This window comes from Kogia breviceps, chromosome 7 (genome assembly GCF_026419965.1).
Source record: "Kogia breviceps isolate mKogBre1 chromosome 7, mKogBre1 haplotype 1, whole genome shotgun sequence".
Lineage (NCBI taxonomy): Eukaryota > Metazoa > Chordata > Mammalia > Artiodactyla > Physeteridae > Kogia > Kogia breviceps.
The window spans coordinates 49,044,227-49,064,371 of record NC_081316.1 but is presented as its reverse complement, the minus strand read 5'-3'; the positions used below and the strand labels follow the sequence as shown (position 1 = coordinate 49,064,371).

The window sequence follows — 20,145 nt, the reverse complement described above, 5'->3', positions numbered from 1 at the left end:
CCAAGGAATAGAGGTGAGAAACCGTGTGCAGTGCAGTGCACAGATGAAGGCACGGACAAACGTAGCAACTAACATTTAGTGAGCAGTGACCTGTTACTGTGCTGTTTTTCATACATGTGTCATTGCACTTAACCGTCATCATAACCCTAAAGGGTAGGTATCATTAACTTTCCTCAAAAGCTAAGGAAACTTGGACTTGGAAAGATCCGTTGACTTGCTCAAGGTCACAAACTTAGGAAGGGTCAAGCTAGGATTCACAGCTGGTAGTCCTAACCACTGTACCCTATCACCTCTGCAGGGATTTGAAAGGAACTTGAAATTCACCCAGTCCAACCTCCCACCCACTACAAACATCCTGTTTACTGTACTCCTGGCACAATAATTCAGCCAAGGTTTGAACCCCAGTCCGGGCACTCACTACCTCACAAGATGGACCTAAGACAACTTCTCTCTTCTAGGGCACCAAAATCCACCTCCTTGTGATGTCACCCAGCTCCACCATTTAGAGCCACACAGAACCTGACCTGTCTAACCCCTCCTGTACAAGTGGCCCTCCAGTCATCTAAGGATAGTTTTTAGGACCCCTTGAATCCTCTTTTTCTAGACAAATAACAGAAGTTCCTTTGCTCCTTGGCTGTGAAAAATAGGAGCGAGAAAGAGTTGTGATTCGTGTAGTTGGTGCACAGAATAAGCATAAAGGAAGAAATCCTCTGTCCTACTTGAAGGAGTCCATGAAAGGTGTTGGAAGCAATGAATAGTCCTGGGAAGGCATTTTGAGCAGAGAGAGGAGTGAAGAAAAAGCCCAAGGATTCGGGGCACGCTTTCATTTGCTCACTTACTCAACAGAGAATTAAATACTTTTCCAAGCCCTAGGTGGGCTGCTGGAGATACAGTGGTGAGTGAGGCTAACATGGTCCCCATCCTCATGGACCAGGAACCAGCATCATGTACTGAGCAAATAACAGGGAGCTCAGTTAGGTTGAGTTGGATGGTGGGGAGTCTGGACAGTCCTGGGAAAATATGGTAGGACAGGTAAATGGAGCCTGTGAGAGGCAGCCACAGTGATATACTTCTCCTAAGCACAATAAAATAAAATAAAATGATGAACGCTTCTGCAAGGCAGTAAGACACTTAAAACTTAGCCTTGATGAGTTTTTTAAAAACATGAAACAACCTGAGATTGGGTTTGCACTTGGGCTGGGGATTGTTAATGCTAATTCTCAAAGGACAGAGCCCATTGTCCCAACCCCAGGGATTCTGAATAATTTAGTGTTGTCTCCGAATCTTAACCAGATTCCCCCGAAAAACTGGGAAGTTCTTATTTCTCATTCACAGCAGATATGTCTCTGCAGATGCCTGATCTGCAGCATGCATGAGTCCTGAAGTGCCAGGAGAGGTTTGGAGGTGCCCACTGTGGAGGTGATACCAGCTTCTCACCATGTGGATAATCCCTTATATATTCCATCCACACACAGCTGCCCCAGAGAGGATATCTTGAATGAAACTGTACTCAGCCTTTAGCAAAATCATGCAGAAAATATGGCGGAGCCAAGCAAACACCAATCAACATGATTCTGTGCTTCTGGGAGAACCACAAGAAACCACTTCAAAGCCAAGGGACCTTAGGAGAATGTGTTTTAAAACTTCATGCAGGCCAGGAATTAAGAAGGAAGCTTACTGACTTATGTGGCATTGGCTGAGACATGGCATCTTGGCAAAGCATGTGAACTCAGGGTGTAGGATGTTTACCATCAGTCATTAGATTCTCAGTATAATGAGGCAGTGATCTAAATCAAGAGGTTGAATAAGCTCAAAGTGGCAGCAATAATAATCACAGCTAAATAATGATGTATTAGCTAAAGGCATAGACTTAACGCTGGGAGCTGTGGGAATTCTGGGGAGATAAGGAGAGGAGAGTCATACAAAGGGAAGTAAGACCCTTTTAAAACCACGGGAGGATCACCTTCCTCCTCCCTGCAGGTTCCAAAGCTCTGAGCTTCTGCTCAAGTGAATTGTATATTGTCAGCTCTGTAGAAAGTGACCTAAATTTCCACCCGAGCGAAGTTTCAGGGGTGGGAAACCTTGTGATGAATGACCACATCACGTGGACATTTCTCCTGGTAGAGAGACTTTGTGAAAAGAATACCTCTGCCCGAGATAAGCTTGGAAGGAGCTAACCCAGCTGTACATGGCCTGTGACGCTGATTAATAAAAAGCTCCTCCCATGTACACAGTATTTCATATCATCTGTCAGTTTACAAATTGTGAATCTGACCCAGAAAGAACAGCAAGAAAAGGATTACACTGGAGTTTAGATCTCTGCCATATTGTCAGGCTAGTGTCTCCAGTTTGGGGACCTTGTAGTAATTTGTTTTTACTCTAAATTTTTCTCTTTACAAGTTGCTTTCACATACATTAGCCCATCTAATGCTCACAACTCTATGAAGAATCATTATCCTCATTTTTCACAAAAGAAAAGCAAGACCCAGAGAAGTCAAGTGACTTGTTCAGAGCCACACAGGAAATACGCTGAATAACTAGTCAGGGCCAAAATCCAGGGCTGCTGCTTGTCAATGCTGCACTCTTTCCTATTACACTGCCCCACCTTCCAGAGGGGACCTAGGGATGGGAAACAGAGACTTCTCTGCCTGCTTTATGCTCTCACAATTGCTAAAAACATCTGATCCTTCTAACCCTGCCCTGACTCACCACAAAAGGTGTCAGTTGGTTTGATAAAGTGGGACCCTTCTCCCTTCATGCTCACTCTGGCACCAAACTGATGGATGCCTGGAGATGCAGAGCATGAAGGTCTAGAGCCTGCGTTCCCCCCCAAGCTGTCACTGATCACAGAACAAGTTAATTAAACCGGGATTATTTAACGATAGTTAATAAGATAAACTTCCTCCCAGAAGCCAATGGGAGCAGACATTGTTGTCCCTTAACGGTTGTTCGGGAGTGGATGAGGCACTTTCTTCCACCAGAGAGAGGGTCTTTAAGACCCCTAACGATAGTCGGTATGAGTGCTTCTCTGCCAAGGGGATGATGTGAGCATATGTTTTCTAAAAACAAGTTAACCCCTCAACACCCATTGAAAGCATATACTGGATTCTATGTTGCTGGAAACTTTACAGCTTTGGCTGGGAAGACTGGTTGTTATCCCCAGGAAAGGGTCCCCAAGACCCAGGCCTGGGTACATCGGAGGTCAAAGGACACACGGCATTGTTCAGAGTTGACGTATGAGGGTCAAGTCCCTCTCACGATAAATATTTCAGAAAGGACCTAATGTCTTATCATAGTTGAAGAGAGGGAAGAACTACAGTATCGCATATGGGGAGTATTTGGTTTGGGGAAACCTGTTTTTCAGTAGCCAGAAGTCTTTCTCTACTTGGAAAAGACTGCATTTCGTGCACATGCTCACAGCTGTCCCCAGCTAAGGAGCATGTTACACTTACACTGACCTCCAGACTCTAATCTGCCTTCCTACTTCCTTGAGCCACGAGAGAGCAGACGGTGAGGAGAGCAAGCTGACAGCAGCAGCCGGAGCCAGAACGCTTATGGCTCCTCCCATCCCGGGCTGGGAGGCAGAGAGGAGGCCCCCTAGGGTTTTTAAAGCATCGAGAGACAAATCGCTTGCCAGAACTGTCCCTTCTGCCTTAGGAAACCTATTAAAAAGAAAAGGAAGGAAAAATAACCTATCAAAGTCAATGACTGCTGGAATGAATAGAAATATACATTATTATATGTTTAATATGTATATTAATATTAATTTAGAATGCACTTATTATAATATAGTAATATATTTTCTATCTGTCTTCCAGCTAGAGTTTTCATAAGGGGGACTGGATCTAACGCAATTCATTAGTTTAATGAATTTAACTATATGGGTTCTATGATTATGACATAAGGAAAGAAGAAGAAAAGGAGCTGTGAATTTGAACTCCAGTTACTGATCTAAGTGACTTTGTGTTTTATCCCAATATAAGCGATATAGGTGATAAAGTGAGAAGCCCAATGCTAATTACCAGGGCAGGACTGGTGGTAAAAGAAAAGGCCAAAACATGTGAATAAAAGGGAGAAGTACTCAAATGCTGTGTTTATTCTGAAATACAGTGTTTAGCCTTTATTATATGCACTTACAGCTGATTTTTTTAATTGTTTTTTTTAATTTTTCTTTAATTTATTTTATTTTATTTTTTTTACCATAACTCCTGGCAGGAGAAAATAGCTTTGCTATCATGGGTTTGAAATTATCTAGTCCTCTTTTCCCCTTTAAAACAGAGGCTTTGAAACTGCATTGTTGATAATGCAAGTTTTCTAAGCAATGTAGCCATTGCATTAGGGCAAAAAAGACTCTGAATGTAGTATATGTAGCTGTATCTCAGAAACAGACACAGACATTTACAGAAAGGATATCTTTTGGCAGGCTAAAATAGGACATGGGAAGAGGCATGTCCACAGAATGGAAAGGAACAGACTTCTTTAATACATAAATTACCATTCCCATGTCTCACTGGAAGTTAATGCCCAGGTAATTTAGAGTTACATCCATTTGATGGGATGAATTCTGTGATTTATTTATGCTCATTGCTACCTCACTGTGGCGTGGTTCCATTTTTGAGCCCATGCTAACTAGTCAACAGGTAGGAGCCACCTAGGAGTTTGCAGGGCTCAGAAATGGAAATTAATCCAATCATGGAGACAGCACAGAGTAGGCTGGGAGAGTTGTGAACTTACCGTAAGTAAACATTAACACGTGCATGTGGTCAAGCCACTAACGATGGTAGATTCATTCCCAAGAAACACAGTTCCTTGCTACTCAAAAGAGCTCATCCTTCAAGCCAGAGTTGTTTTGTTTTTTTGTGTGTGTGTGTCACGTGGGCCTCTCACTGTTGTGGCCTCTCCCGTTGCGGAGCACAAGGTCTGGACGCGCAGGCTCAGCGGCCATGGCTCACGGGCCCAGTCGCTCCGCGGCATGTGGGATCTTCCCAGACCGGGGCACGAACCCGTGTCCTCTGCATCGGCAGGCGGATTTCTCAACCACTGCGCCACCAGGGAAGCCCCAAGCCAGAGTTTTTAAAATGCTTTCTTCCTCTGCAAGGACTTCTGACATTCTCCCAGGAAACACAATTGTTCCTTCTCTAGGGCTTCCCTTGCACTCACATACCTCTAGCAAAGCAGTTACTTTCTTGTACTGTAATCATGTGTTTGTGTTTGTGTGTTGTTTCCTGTGGGGAGGAAGAGATGGGACCTTTTTTTTTTCATCTTTATATGTCCAGGCCTATTACCTCGCTGGCCCTAAAAATATTTTTGTTGGATGAATGCATCAAAAATTCCAAAACTGGTTATCAAAAGCCTCTTGAAGGAACTTCTTCCCTGGTGGTCCAGTGGTTAAGACTTTGTGCTTCCACTGCAGGGGGCATGGGTTTGATCCCTTGTCAGGGAACTAAGATCCCTCATGCCACATGGTGTGGCCAAAAAAATTAAAAAAAAAAAAATCTGGTATCAAAAGCCACTTGAAACAGATTATAAGGTGGCTGAACAGCTGTTTTAGGTTCCATAAATATTGATAAATACATGGCAGGAATAAAGATTTCTTGGAATGAAATGAGGAAGATGTATTTCAGGGCACTCAGGTCTTTTAGAACCATTTGTGAAGATCATTCCAAATTTTCAGTTAAAAATCCCTTCATCTTCTGAGACTTTGTAAGCTGGATCATTGCCAAGAGTATCTTTTATGGCTGAGCTCTCAACCAGTGGAAAATAGGATTTATGAGCTCTGAGTTTACTAGTGCTACTTACATCTCTCCCCTCCAGGGTTACAGTTCCTAAAATGTTTATGTGTAGTTAGCATTAAATGTCTGCTTTCTCCTGGGCAAAGAAATGACGGTATAATGGAATAATATGCTTAATGAGGAGGAAAGAGTTGGTATAGAAAGGAAGAGGAAAATGGGCCAGATCTTGCTGAGGAAAGATGCTGCTAAGGCCCAGTGTGTTCTTGGTTCACAGAGAAAAGGTGCTTCTTTAGGCCACTGCTAACCCAACTGTGAGTTGTTTTCAATTTGTGTCTTCTTTTCTACAGTCCTTTTACCACCTAAACTCTCACCTAATTACATTGGAAATATCCAAGACCTTTGGAAAGTGCATTTTCTTCGGTGGACCCATAGTTGCCGTCACCACAGTTCTGAAAAACTCCCTTGGGTCCTGAATTCTACCTTCATCAGATAATCTGCCTTCCAGAATTTCCTTTCTGAGGAATTAACCTTTCATCTCACTGTGCTATGAACACTGAACAGGTGAAAAGGAAGCCTTCCTTTGCCAAGGAAAATTCTGCTGTGTTTGACAGCCAGCAGGGCACATTTACAGCTAATCAATACAATAGCAGGGAGCAGAAAGGATTAGGAAACAATGCGAGTTGTGCTTTCACAATTTAGAATGAGTCATACTTTTCTTTAGAAAAGTCTTTTTCCCCTCAATCTGAAAACAACAGCTAACGTCTTCTGAAGTCTACCTAAGATTTTCAGGGCTCCAGGCAAGGAGCAAAGAAGAAGTCTAAACTCAAGTGATACATTCAAATGGCCCCCAATATGCAGAAGCCCCATCCAATAAAGACTACCAGAGCCCACGTGGTATGATCTTTCTTCACCAGAAGTTGGCCCAGTCACAACCTTAGCATATTTTATTTAGCCTAAACAGAGGAGCTCCATTGACTCTTTGCCCCCAACGTACTTCACTCTGGCAGTGAGCTTTTGGCAGATGCAGGGGTGTTTGATGGGTACCCACACCAGGTGAAGCTCACACAGGCATTCCTGCTTCTGGGCGGCCATTTTGTCTCTCAGCTCAGAGCCTGTAGAGCCCAGCTCTTGAACCATTCCTGTGCTTCCTGGACTTCCTGGAGTGTAGAGTGATTGCCTTGCTACTGATCATGTGTGTTCCGCTCTGTCACAGGAGGACTGTGCCCAGGGTCCAACGATCCTTGCATGGAGAAGCCGTGTCCAGGGGACATGCAATGTGTCGGTTACGAAGCCAGCAGGAGACCGTTCCTCTGCCAGTGTCCACCGGGGAAGCTCGGAGAGTGCTCAGGTGCAGAGCAGGGCAGGATGACGAGGGTCTAAATTCACATTCTGTCTGCATGCAACGTTTTCCTTCCGAATGGACCCCAGCTAGCCTCCCCCCCTCAAATACTTGAGATTTATTACAGCTGCAGCGTGTGCTCAGGAAACATGCAATGCCTGTGGGCTCCTTATATAATGGGAAGTCACAGCATGTGTTTCAATCATGTCACATGGATGTTAAGGGTGTGAAATTATGGAAAATAGAAGGCTGTTGGTTAGGCAGAGGAGTCAGAGTATCTGTGGCATGGCCTTTGATGTTCAGAGCCTCCACCTTTCAACAGAAGGTAAAGCTGAGCCAGTTCAGTTGACCTTCTGTAGGGTAAGTCCAGCCTAGATCAAGAAGACTCTCCACTGCACATGTACAACTAACTGCGTGTTCCCAAAAGGAGAGGGAGGTGCTCACCTCTGTTTCTTAAAGAAAGAAAAAAAAAAAATCAGTGTTTGTGTTATTTCAATCCAAATGATCCTCCATTTCTGATCATCACTCAACTTCAATACTTCTTTTGATTCACATATGCTCTACCACTTCTGTCCTCTAAAAAGAGTCCTGTTCATTTTGGGTACCAATAGAACACTTTTTTTGGTAGAAGATGTATTTCAAATATAGGCACGCTGATACCGATTTTGGAATCCAAGAAACATTTATTGAGTGATGATTATAATAGCCGTTATAATGGGAATAAATATGCCTAGTATTTGCAAGGCACTTGTTAAGCACTGGGTTCTAGAAACTCAGCCTTTGCAAAGACAAGCACTGTTCTTAAAAATGGAAGCCAAAGCTCTTTCAGAGTTGACTTCGAGAATGGAACTGCCCCTGAACTGAAGCGATCACCCACATACTTGCCTTTGAAGGCTTCTAAGGCTTAGACTTAAAAGATATTTATGTTGACCTCACCCCAACACACCTGCTGTGTACACAGCAGGTGGGTCTGCAGGGTGACAGTAAGGCCAAGTCTCCTAACATCAGATGTCCCTTTCTGCCCATCTCCTTTCTCCTTTCCATATGGAAAACTCTTCATTGTCCACAATTATCATCCATTTGCCATATTTCCACACTTTCCACCCTTCCCCCCCAGAGAGAGGGCTTTCCAGCCGTAACTTTGCTTGTTAAAACATAAAGCTGGAGACGATAAAAAAAGAGAGGGTTAACTCAGAATTGGGTGATGTGGGTACAACTAAAGATTCTAGGAAGAGGAGCCTTGAAATTAATGGTCAAAAGGCAGAGCTGTGACTGCACAAGACATGAACTTCCTTTATATCATTATCCTTATCAACATTTGAGCAAATGACCTAAGTTGTCTGTTCTGCATTAGGATACTTGGGGAATATGGATATTCTTTGGGAATGGTTTTGTCTTTCCCTTGTTTCATAGAATTGACAATTCTTAAATATCTAAGTAATGAGGGTGGGTGTAAAGGGATATCTTTTAATAGTGCTAATTTTAGAAAATAGGAATTGGGAATTTAGTGACACTAAGAAAATTCAGGTTAGAGAATATACCAAGTTGCCCTTGACATGAGAGAACTAAGATTTTTCAGCATCTGACTAGTAAAATTTTTTTTCACTTTGAAATTAGCGTGTGACCTGAAATGGAGAAACAGTTTTTAATCCAAAATGGTTTCTCCTCAGTGCCTTCCCTAACTTCCCATGGTCTTTCATCCACTTGCTTCGTAGTTGTTGGGTGATTTCACGTGTCCCTGCTCGTTTCTGGATGTTAAAAGTATCTATATCTCCTCGTCATGGTCTTTTCAGGGCACACTTCTCTCAGCTTTGCTGGAAACAGTTACATCAAATACCGGCTTTCTGAAAATAGCAAAGAAGAGGACTTTAAACTGGCCCTGCGTCTGCGAACACTGCAAAGCAATGGGATTATAATGTACACCAGAGCAAATCCCTGCATCATTCTGAAGGTAATTAAAATAGGTTATCTTTTGCCGCAGTCAGATCTCATGTTAGTATTTTGGCTCTTGCACTGGGGTCTGAAATCATTTTGTCTTTTAAGTTGGGAAACCAGAAGCCGACTTTAGGGCCAGGGGAGCAGTAACAGAACTGGGGAGTGTGCCAACACCCGATTTCCTTTTGTACATTCAGCTTCAAAATTAGCTCTTTGGAGACTGGGCACCCCTCTCTAGAGTAGGTTCAAGAGCCCACTTCCTTTGAGTTGTAATCACTCAACAGTTCATTAGAATGTGTTTCCTAATCAATTCCACGGCAGGGTGGTCCTTTCAAAAGACTGACTGTATCCTCTTCTACTACACGGGCCTATCCCCAATGACCCCTGAAGGTCACTTGTGTTCTTGCTCAGGGAAGGAACTGGACATCTGGGCTGTAGAAGATTCCTTATGCCCTCTTATGGCCCAAGTAGTCCAATTGTTAAAACATTCCCAGCCTCAGAAAACCTCCAAAGGCACCAGATTTCCTTTAGAGCAGGGGTCCCCAAACCCCGGGCCGTGGACGGGTATCAGTCTGTGGCCTGTTAGGAACCGGTCCGTACAGCAGGAGGTGAGCAGCAGGCGGGTGAGCTTTATCTGGCGCTCCCCATTGCTCGCGTAACCGCCTGAACCATCCCCCCCATCGCTCGCGTTACCTCCTGAACCATCCCCCCCATTGCTCCAATTACCGCCTGAACCATCCCCCCCATCGCTCACATTACCTCCTGAACCATCCCCCCCATCTCTCCAATTACCGCCTGAACCATCCCCCCCATCGCTCGCATTACCTCCTGAACCATCCCCCCCATCACTCACATTACTGCCTGAACCATCCCCCCCATTGCTCCAATTACCGCCTGAACACCCCCCGCCCCCATCGCTCGCGTTACCTCCTGAACCATCTCCCCAACCCGAACCCCACCCCAGCCCGTCTGTGGAAAAATTGTCTTCCACGAAACTGGTCCCTGGTGCCAAAAAGGTTGGGGACCACTGACTTAGAGCAAGTCTGGCATTTGTAGTCGGGTCAGAGCTTCTGGTCCCTTCATGGAAACAACAACAATAATACTAACAGTGTGACATGCCTCATTTGATTTGTGTCATAAAGCTAATATAATAAATGTGTTATATATATATGATCAGCCCCGTTTGATCAAGGAGCATATAGAGGTTCAGAGAGGTTAAGTTATTTACCCAAAGTTGTACAGCTAATGAGTGGCAGTCCTGAACCTGCCTTCCAGTGTCTCTCACACCATGCTCTTCATCTCCATGCTCTCCCCAGCTCTCAGATTTGTAACTTTAACTCATTTTATCCAGAATCACATCTGGGCATCTGTAGAGCAGATTAAACCTTCCAGGATGAGAGGAGAAGGGAAAAATAGGAGGAAGACATGTTTAATTGAACGTTATTCTCATCAGGCTGCTATGCCAGCCCACCACCGTAAGTGTGTTCAGAGACGGGTGAAGTCTGTCCAGTAGGAGATACCCATCCAAGTGGAAATGGCTGGCGATTTTCTCCTTCCTACTGTTCTGTTACTAAGCTTAACTGGGATCATGGTGGGCCTTTTTAGCTTCTGTTCTTTGATGGCTAGGTCACATACAAGTCGATTAGATGACCCAGGCTTTAATCCTGGAGGGAGGAAAGTATATAGAACATTAAATGCCAGTGGCTCCTCCTACCACATAGACCTTTACGTACCTGCTTCTGGTACTGCCAGGTATTACTTGGTGTCCAGAGGGAGTGAGCACAGAGCTGGAGTTTAAAGTTGGCCATTTTCATGGGCAATCTCCCAGTACCCTGACTCATTCAACTCAGAGAATGATTTCAGCTCTGTTAGGAAAGCAGAGTTTTCAAAAGAAAACAAGATAAACACTCTGGATGCACAGTTAGAAAACAATGAATTCAAACCAGATCTTCATGGTAGAAGAATATAAATTCAAAAACCTAAGTTCTGTCTGTTGAACCTCCTAGCCTGTGAAGCAACCTGCGTAGGGTCCTTAGCTCACTTTCTAAATAGCCCTGAGCAGTGGGGTTTGTATAATTACTGGGAAGGTGCTCTGCCCATTGAGACGTACCAGCTCCCAGGGGCTCTGCCTAGGTGTCGCTGACCTTGCACCTCTCCCCTTCAAGCTTTAGTAAGGCTTATGGCTGAACACCCTTAGGAGGCAAATACTTTCTATTAGCAATTCTCTTAAATGGCATTAAATTTGAAAGAGAACAAAAGTATTGGACGTGAATGGCTTGATCCTAAAATGGAGCTTGCCATTTGACACTTCACTGGCAACTGTCTAAAATGTGCAGAACCCTGGAGATGAGAAAGAAGAATAATTAAACCTTTTAGTCAGCGCTAGCTCCTAAGGTATATTGTATTTCGTGAAACAAGTGTGTTTCTGAAAGTTGTGTAAAATGAATCTCTATAAATGGAATTCTAATAAACTAGGGATGGTGGCTATTTGAAGGAACCCTTCCATTAATCCCTTTGTGATGTGAATAATCACCCCCAATCTGCCTGTTCTGTAAGTTTGCTTTTCATATGTTGGCTTTGCCCAAAGCAGGACACAGCTGTACTGAACTATTGCAGATACTTTCCTACAGTTGCCAGGAATATCCACTTAGGGGATTTGAATCTGTTTGCTTAACATTTTCAGCCTCATGCAAGATTTAATTTCATTGGCTTTAGGTACAGTATGTGCCTTGCACTTTGGTTCAATGACTACGCTGAAATGCTTTGTTTAAACTGCACCTCTTGGTTGTTTATATTTTCCCAGTTAAAGCACATTCCCTAAAAAGTACTTAAGACGATCTGTGGGGTGAAGGGCACCCCTTCAAGACAGTTGAAGAACTGCATGGAGACCGAGGGAAGTGAACATTCTCATGGACACGGAGCACCGCTGTCTTTTAGCAGCAGTAAAGGAGCTCATTCTTCTGTTAACCATTGATACACTGTCTTCTTCCAAAAGAGATTCCAGGCTTACCATAAATACTCAAATGCAATAAAATCAAAGCACCATTAAGATGAAAGCAAGGATAGGTAAAATAGGGGAAGGGCATTAGGAGGTACAAACCTCCAGTTATAAGTCATGAGGATGTAATGTACAGTGTAGGGAATGTAGTCGTTAATATTATAGTAACTTTGTATGGCAACAGATGGTAACCAGACTTATCGCTGATGATCATTTTGTAATGTATAAAAATATTGAATCATGTGGCACACCTGAACCTAATATAATAAGTCAATTATACTTGAATTTGAACAAAGATGAAAGCAAAAGGTTAAGACTCAACCAATGAAATAGGGACGGACAGGGTATCATCATTGAAAAACCTAGCCCAGGGGTTAGTTTAACACAAACCATAACTCTGAATTACCTGGCAGCCAAAGTCAGGATGAAAATGGTGGGATAGATTCTGTCGCTGTCCTCGAACCTATAAAAGAAACATGTCAGGTCACCAGGAGAGACACAAGTAACTTTTTCCCTATGTTAGTCTCTCAGGTGCAATATTATAGCAGAAGCACATGAAGTACTTGCTTGTTAATCTAGAAATATCACATCTGATCTTTGGGGAAAGTTATAGATGAAACATGGCTTCATTTTGATGATTCTCAGACATGGCTAGTTAAGACCCCAGGACTAAGAGGAAGATAGTCAGGGAAAGCTCATTTGGTGTATAAAACGGTCCACTTGGAAGAGCCAGATCCTTGCCACACAGATCAGAAGAATAACAAGGAAAACCTCACAAGATTCCAGTTTCAAGGATATATGAAAGCATATCACTGAGAAGTGAGCTAACTTATAATTACACGTTATAGTAATAATGAAATACCTAAGAGTTTATGAAGTACTTTCACGTACATATATTTTTATTCTCACTCTCCTGTGCATAGATGTGAGTGCCTACTTTTTCGCCTATGAGGAAACTGAGATTCAGAGACAATCAGTGACTTGCCTAAACTAATCAGTAGTGGACCTGGCCCTCTGGCAGGGGCAAGCAGGTCAGAAGTACAACAGTGTTTATCAAAAGAAAAGATTTGGGGCTTCCCTGGTGGCGCAGTGGTTGAGAGTCCACCTGCCAATGCAGGGGACACGGGTTCGTGCCCCGGTCCGGGAAGATCCCACGTGCCACGGAGTGGGTGGGCCCGTGAGCCATGGCCGCTGAGCCTGCGCGTCCAGAGCTCCTGCTCCGCAACGAGAGAGGCCACAACAGTGAGAGGCCCGCATATCGCAAAAAAAAAAAAAAAAAAAAAAGAGCTACTTGAAGGGCTGAGATTTATTCATTCAAAGTGTATGCCAGATAGCTATTCATGGCTGCCTTAAAAATAGGTTTTCAAGAAGTTCGTTTTTCAAAGAATATTTAATAACCCTCTTAAAACTTTTATCATGATGATGCATTTGCTAGAGCCACATACGAACAATCTGAAGCAGTAAGACTTTATGCCATAATTCATACTTTTTACTCAAAATCCTACTTTCCTACAAGATAACTTCTTATAGCTCTGATAGCTTGTCTCCCAAGCTCCAGGCCACAGAAGATCCAGGTTAAAGCACATCACTGATTTCAGACAACCCTGAACACCCGCATATTTCGTAACATTAGGGCCACACTCGGAATTTTGCATTTCATTGCACACATTGCCTACGTGCCTCTGCCCCCTCCCCCATCCCCCGCACATCATTCAGATCCTTGCTGTAGACTTTTTTTTAACAGTTCCATGAACACCTCAGTTTCTATTAAAATAGCTTGCCCTCTGCTTTGAGAAAGCTTTGTCCTCTTAAAAGAGAGATCCTTTAAAACGGGATAAACCCTATTCTGAAGACAGAAAAACTAAATATGATCAGCGCATAATTTTCCAAGATGAGAGGACTCAGATATGAAAGTGTTCTTTCCTCTCCATGGCATAATATACTTGTGAAATGGCCAAATCTTAACTTGTTGCAAGGTAGCTTTTGGCATCAACATTCTTGTTCGTCATCTAAACGAGGCTTATAATTCCAAACTCCTAGAATTTTGAAGGTACGAATCATTTTTGTTTTCAAAAGCCTGAGGCTCATGTAGGCATCTGGCTTTCTATTCATTCAGCGCTGTTGCCACTCTTATTTTTTTCAACAGGAAAGCAAAAGGGAAACTTAACCATGCTCGGTGTTACCATGGGAGAATGTTATGTTCCTTAGTGATAGAATGTCGATGTATGTGAGGCTGTCAGAGCCCCATCTGTTCTCCTGGATGAGTTTGTAACTTGGTTATTATCCCAAGAGGTAGGGCGTTAGGGAGGGGAATGGACCAAGTAATACATTAATTGAATACATCCTTTTCCAAACCTTAGATGAACTGCACCCTCACCACAAGATTTTCCTTGATAGACTGGGGACCCCACTCTGCAGCCACTGAGCAGAACAGCAGGTGGCCTGTGCCAGGGACAGGTAGTCCCTAAAGTCACATTTGATCATTTGATTTGATTACTTACACTGAAATAAAGATATGGATATTATCCAGGAGTTGTCACTGAGCAAGTATTCTGGCATGATTTACAACATTCATTCAGTCCATTGTGTTGAACAACAACAGAAAAACTGACAAAGGCAACAGCAAAGATTACACATGAAAGATCTCTGAAAAGAAAATTAAAATTTGTCTCCAGTCTTTTCACATCCGTACATTTGCATTACAGAGCGCAGGATGTATGTACTAACTGAATGAGGAGGCTGACTGTTCTGCAGTGGACACAGTCAGTCTCCTTGTTAAGATAAGTCACAGCAGTTATCTCTGCTTTCCATAGAAGGGCTCTCAAAGCCAGAGGGGCCAACCAATTCTCTCCAAGGGACCTGGGTGATACATGACAAAGCCAGAATTCGAGTTCTCATTTCTAAATTCCCAAGGCTGTGCCTGGTTCACAGAGCCCCCTGCCTTTCATATATACACATTTATGTGGCATAAACTTTACATGCAGGAAGACAGGGTGACAACAAATTCATGGAGCCATGGGGGCAGTCATGAGCGACCCTAAGAATTAGTTGTCTGCAGAAGATACTGAAGCATAGAAAAATACCCCATTTGTGAGGGTGGGTGATGTTGTGATCATTCCTAACAGATCTATCAGTAGCCAAACGCATTTTGGAAAGACTGGTTCAGTTTATTTCTATGAATTCACTTGACATTTGTACCTCCTTGGCACTTAGTGTCTGGAAGGTCTGTCTTCCCTCCCCTTCTGTCTCTTCCCCTCTCTTTCTCCACAAGTTCACGTTCTCTACCCAGGTTTTCGCATAGGACTATACGTAGATCCTAAGTAAACGCCAGCTGCTCTGGCGTGACTGAGACACTGGCCTCCACAGATCCTTTTGCTGGGACACGGACAAAGACCAGAAAAGTAGCTTCTGTTTCACAGTTTTCTAGCTGTGAATTCCTTCATGGACCAATAACAATTTGTTGACTAGACACGGGTCCAGCGCTCAATCCCTGGATCCTCAAACCATCTTGCATTTCTGAGAAATGCAGATGAGGGTGGATGACAGAGGATTCAAAGGTCAGCCTGTCTCCTCGGCAACAGTTGAACCTGGGTCTCCATGGAGGACCAGTGCCTGCCCAACAGCTTTCAACTCGCCAGCATCCTTCAGTAGCACGCTTTCCTGATTTTGGTGTCCCTCTGGGGTCAGGCTGCTGGGGGGGGGGGGGGTTGGATGCTCTCCCTACACCAGTGCAATAAAAAAAGCAGGCAAGTCTCTGTTGTAGCTGACCCCAGACCAGGGGCTGGAAGTATCTACAAGGTGTAAACAGTTAAACAGATCCTTCTGGAGTTCCAGAGGTCATCAAATATACATACATTCTTAGCAAATGGCCAAGCCCTGAGCACTTTGTGAGATAACCTTAACCTAAATGATGAGCAGCAGTCCTGAAGAACTGTTTTAAGAAGATGGCTAGTGTTTAATAGGAGGGTTTTTAACATCTTAAATATGTATGAAGCTGGGAAGTAAGACATCTACCTGGCCTCTTTCTCTCCCCTACAGCACAGTCACACAAACTTACCTGGGGAGTATATATGTATTTCTGCACTCATCTGATTAATGGCTATCTCCCCCAATCAAATATAAGCCCCAAGAGGGCAGAGGTGATAACTCCTTTTGCTAACAGTGGTCCCCACTTCACCTAGCACATTGCTTAGCACATAGTAGATGTTCAATAAATATTCATAATTAATATTAATGAGTCCACAGAAATCATTCCTGTGCTGGTAGTAACTAGGAAGGGCGCAGAAAATAAACAGACTCCCTAAACAAGAAATAGCTGTGAATTTTTAAAGGATGAAGACGGAAGAAATAGGAGCATTCTTAAATATTTAAGTGTGGCTTTCTGAACCTGTGCTCATATTGCTAATTACAAGAAGATTTGTGAAATATCAGGCATGCGTTTGCACGTCATATAATGAGGAGGGAGAATGATTATTAAAAATCAAACCACAGCAGATTTATGGCTGGATCAAAAGCGTTGCCCATTCTAAAGCCCAGGCTGGTTGGGAACAGGGTGTCCAGGAACTTATTGCCAGATGCATATTAAAAAGCGCTGCGGTGTTCGTTCCCGCACAGATCGTGGACGGCAAGCTGTGGTTCCAGCTGGACTGCGGCAGCGGCCCCGGAATCTTGGGCATCTCGGGCCGCGCTGTCAACGACGGGAGCTGGCACTCTGTCTTCCTGGAGCTCAACCGCAATTTCACGAGCCTGTCCCTGGACGACAGCTACGTGGAGCGGCGCAGGGCGCCCCTCTACTTCCAGACGCTGAGCACCGAGAGTACCATCTACTTTGGGGCCCTGGTGCAGGCGGATAATATCCGCAGCCTGACTGACACGCGGGTCACGCAGGTGCTGAGCGGCTTCCAGGGCTGCCTGGACTCCGTGGTGCTGAATAACAACGAACTGCCGCTGCAGAACAAGCGCAGCAGCTTCGCCGAGGTGGTGGGCCTGACCGAGCTGAAGCTGGGCTGCGTGCTCTACCCTGACGCCTGCGAGCGCAGCCCCTGCCAGCACGGAGGCAGCTGCGCCGGACTGCCCTCCGGGGGTGAGTGCGCCTGTGCCCTGGCACCCTGCCCCTGCCGGGCGGGGGTAGGGGGGAGGTAGGGGAGGAGGGGGAGGTAGGCGGGTATGGGGGGTAGGGGGGTTGGGGGGCAGACCCGAAGGGGGACTCGCTCTCACAAGCATGACCAACCCAAGTGCTCTCCCAGAGAGGTGTATGCACCCATAATGCTGGCCCAGCTTCTTAATCCCCTTTAAGGAAGTCACAAAGCTTGACAATTACAGGAACGTCCAGTTTAGCCAATCCGTTTGCAGCATCCCACAGGCGCAGTGAGCTGGCTGCAGGAGCCCAGAAGATGCTGGCACGGCTGCCCCCTTCCCTGCCCACTCCACACCCTTCCAGGCCTCAGCAGCCTGGAGGAATAGGATCTCCTTTTAAATATCTGCCCCTTTGGCCCACTTGCAAGTCACTGCAGAACAATGGGTAACAGTCTGAATTATGACATCCATGCACTATCCTTTCACAGGTAGCCGTATAACTTTACTAGAAGCTAAAGGATGTGTGGGGTGAACCCACCACCCCAGAAATAGAAGTATAGTGGACATGTTTTAGAGCATGCTTTTGAAACGTGTGTATTACAAATAAGTCTAGGGACAACTCTATGAAGGATTAGAAAGGCAAGAATAAGGAGAGGGCAATTTACATGAAATATCAGGACAAATCAGTCAGTGAGGGCAATGATACTTTACCCCTGTAAAATTCCCCCCAGAGATACATCATGAAGACGAAAGAAAGAACAGGGTAGGCCAAAAAAGAGGGGAGGAGTGGTGTAGATTTATAGAGGGTTTCTATTGTTTGGGGGAAAAGCCAAGATTATTTAAGTCCTAGGAGTCTGACAAAAGCATCCCTGACTTTACCCAGATGCAGGATCTGTGTTGATGTAAACTAGGTCAGGCGCTCTCCTGGTTGAAGGCTTTGCCACCGCAACAGCGTAACTACTGATTCCACTTTAGCCCCTCTGCAGAGCCTCTCAGTGGGACTGTGATTACCAAATTTAAACCTTCCTCACAAATCACTTAGAGATTCTTCTGTGTGCATTACCATCTAATGTTCGTGAAGCCCAACTCCAAATGTAGAGTCGATTTTATTATTAGAATGTTATAAACTGCCCATGAAATGATGCAGTGCCGAAACACAGACAACGAGGTTACTTAGACTTGCATATGTTACTGCCACAATGAGGGCCAAGTGCCCTGGGGGGAAATTTCTGCTGTCTCGATTTAAGAAATCTATTTGCTGTTTTTACTGTCTCAGCAGTATATGTAAATAAAGGGTTGTTATGGTGCCATAATTCCTGAATGATGGGCAGTAACTATACTTCAGTGGTTCTATAAACCAGCCCATTATGACAAGTCATGGCCAGTTTTTCACCAGGCAAAATAATTCTGCTACTGTGAGCCGTCCACAATATATAAAAGGAGCATGTAATTAAATTTGGGTTGAAACAGAACACCACTCCATGTCAAATGCTGGGTACATAGCCACAACTTGTAACATACTTTTAACGATGGCAGGACGTTGTTTTTGCTGGCAAAGCTATGGGCTTACACAATGGGTTAGCTTTAAAATAATAATAATCACTGTACTAAGGAAAAAGACTGAGGAATCTTGCTTTTTCTTCAGTGTACATTTTAATTTTTTAATTTCCATGAAATCCCTGAGCTAAATATTCAGTGCAGGTATGTTCATTAAATGACTATGACCCACATCAGAAACAGCAGTTTTCCTCTATTTTTGGGGTTAACCAAATTTCAGGACTGAGGACCCACCTGCCATATACTTTTTCACATGGTCTAAAGAAACTGCTGTCCCCTCCCCAGGGACCCAACTTTACCCATGGGTTGCATCCTCTCTCAAACTCCTCTTTGTCCCCAGTTCCTCACTTTCCCCTGTGATTGGGCTTGGGCTTGGGATTCTACGGGAGGTACTCTTTCTTCCAAGGGAATAAAGCCTTTTATCAGCTTAAGTCTCTCCTTTGTACCAGGAGGCTAATGTTTTCCTTAGACAAAGAAAGTGTCTTTCCTCACCTCCATCTATACAACTCCCTTCTCTCAAGCCTACTACCTGTTTAGTTGAGAGGGCCCAGTGGTCCTTATTTCAGGAGCCCCCGGGTGTGGTCCAGATGGGGAGTACGGTGCTCTCATGCACAGCAGTACTGAGCCCAGGGCCACCAACTCCTGGCCACTCACCAGGAAATCTAAGAAGAGTGTTTCTGTTGCTTCCCTGGGGAATCAAAGGCACAGGAGCCTTCTGGGTTTTTTTTGTTTGTTTGTTTGTTTGTTTTGGCTGCATTGGGTCTTCATTGCTTTGTGCAGGCTTTCTCTAGTGGCGTCAAGTGAGGGCTACTCTTCGTTGCGATGCGCGGGCTTCTCATTGCGGTGGCTTCTCTTGTTGTGGAGCGTGGGCTCTAGGCGTGAGGGCTTCAGTAGTTACAGCACACAGGCTCAGTAGTTGTGGCTCGTGGGCTCTAGGGTGCAGGCTCAGTAGTTGTGGTACACGGGCTTCATTTGCTCCGTGCCATGTGGGATCTTCCTGGACCAGGGATCAAACCCGTGTCCCCTGCATTGGCGGGCAGATTCTTAACCATTGCACCACCAGGGGGGTCCAGGAGCCCTCTTCTGATGTGTGAGGAGGTACCTACCTGCTTCCTGGCTGTCAGGAATGGGGTTTTGTCTTCTAATAAAAGAGGAGAGAGAATCCATTTTCTTGCCCCCATTATCAGAGGAATTCTTGCTAGGTCTCCGTATCCTATCTGCAAATTCCCTAAATTGGTGCAAATAGTAGGGAGGGATGGGAGGAGCAAGAAAAGGAAGAACTAACGATTTTCCCTTTACCTCATATCTATGAAAGTATTTAGCTAATTATAAGCTTATTTAAAATAAAGGAAAAGTCACCTTAGTTGTCAGTGATGGTTTAAAAAGAACAATAATACTGAGCCATTAATGAAAGAATATTCATGCCTGGAAGAATTCCCTCTGGCTACCAGGGTATCTAATCACAGGAAAAGAGTCTTGCTTCCCAAGATCGAAGGCTAGGATGCATG

The 20,145-nt window shown here is 44.4% G+C and overlaps 1 protein-coding gene across 2 annotated transcripts in view; it reads left to right on the top strand.

Annotated features, from left to right (window-relative positions):
* The window catches only part of FAT3 (FAT atypical cadherin 3), a 719,190-nt gene that overhangs the window by 676,660 nt on the left and 22,385 nt on the right, over nucleotides 1-20,145 (top strand). For both annotated transcript variants that reach the window (XM_067038291.1, XM_059068671.2), the window contains 3 exons: nucleotides 6,946-7,080; nucleotides 8,865-9,022; nucleotides 16,619-17,087. In XM_067038291.1, the coding sequence (XP_066894392.1) occupies nucleotides 6,946-7,080; nucleotides 8,865-9,022; nucleotides 16,619-17,087 (762 nt within the window). The remainder of the gene's footprint in view (nucleotides 1-6,945; nucleotides 7,081-8,864; nucleotides 9,023-16,618; nucleotides 17,088-20,145) is intronic.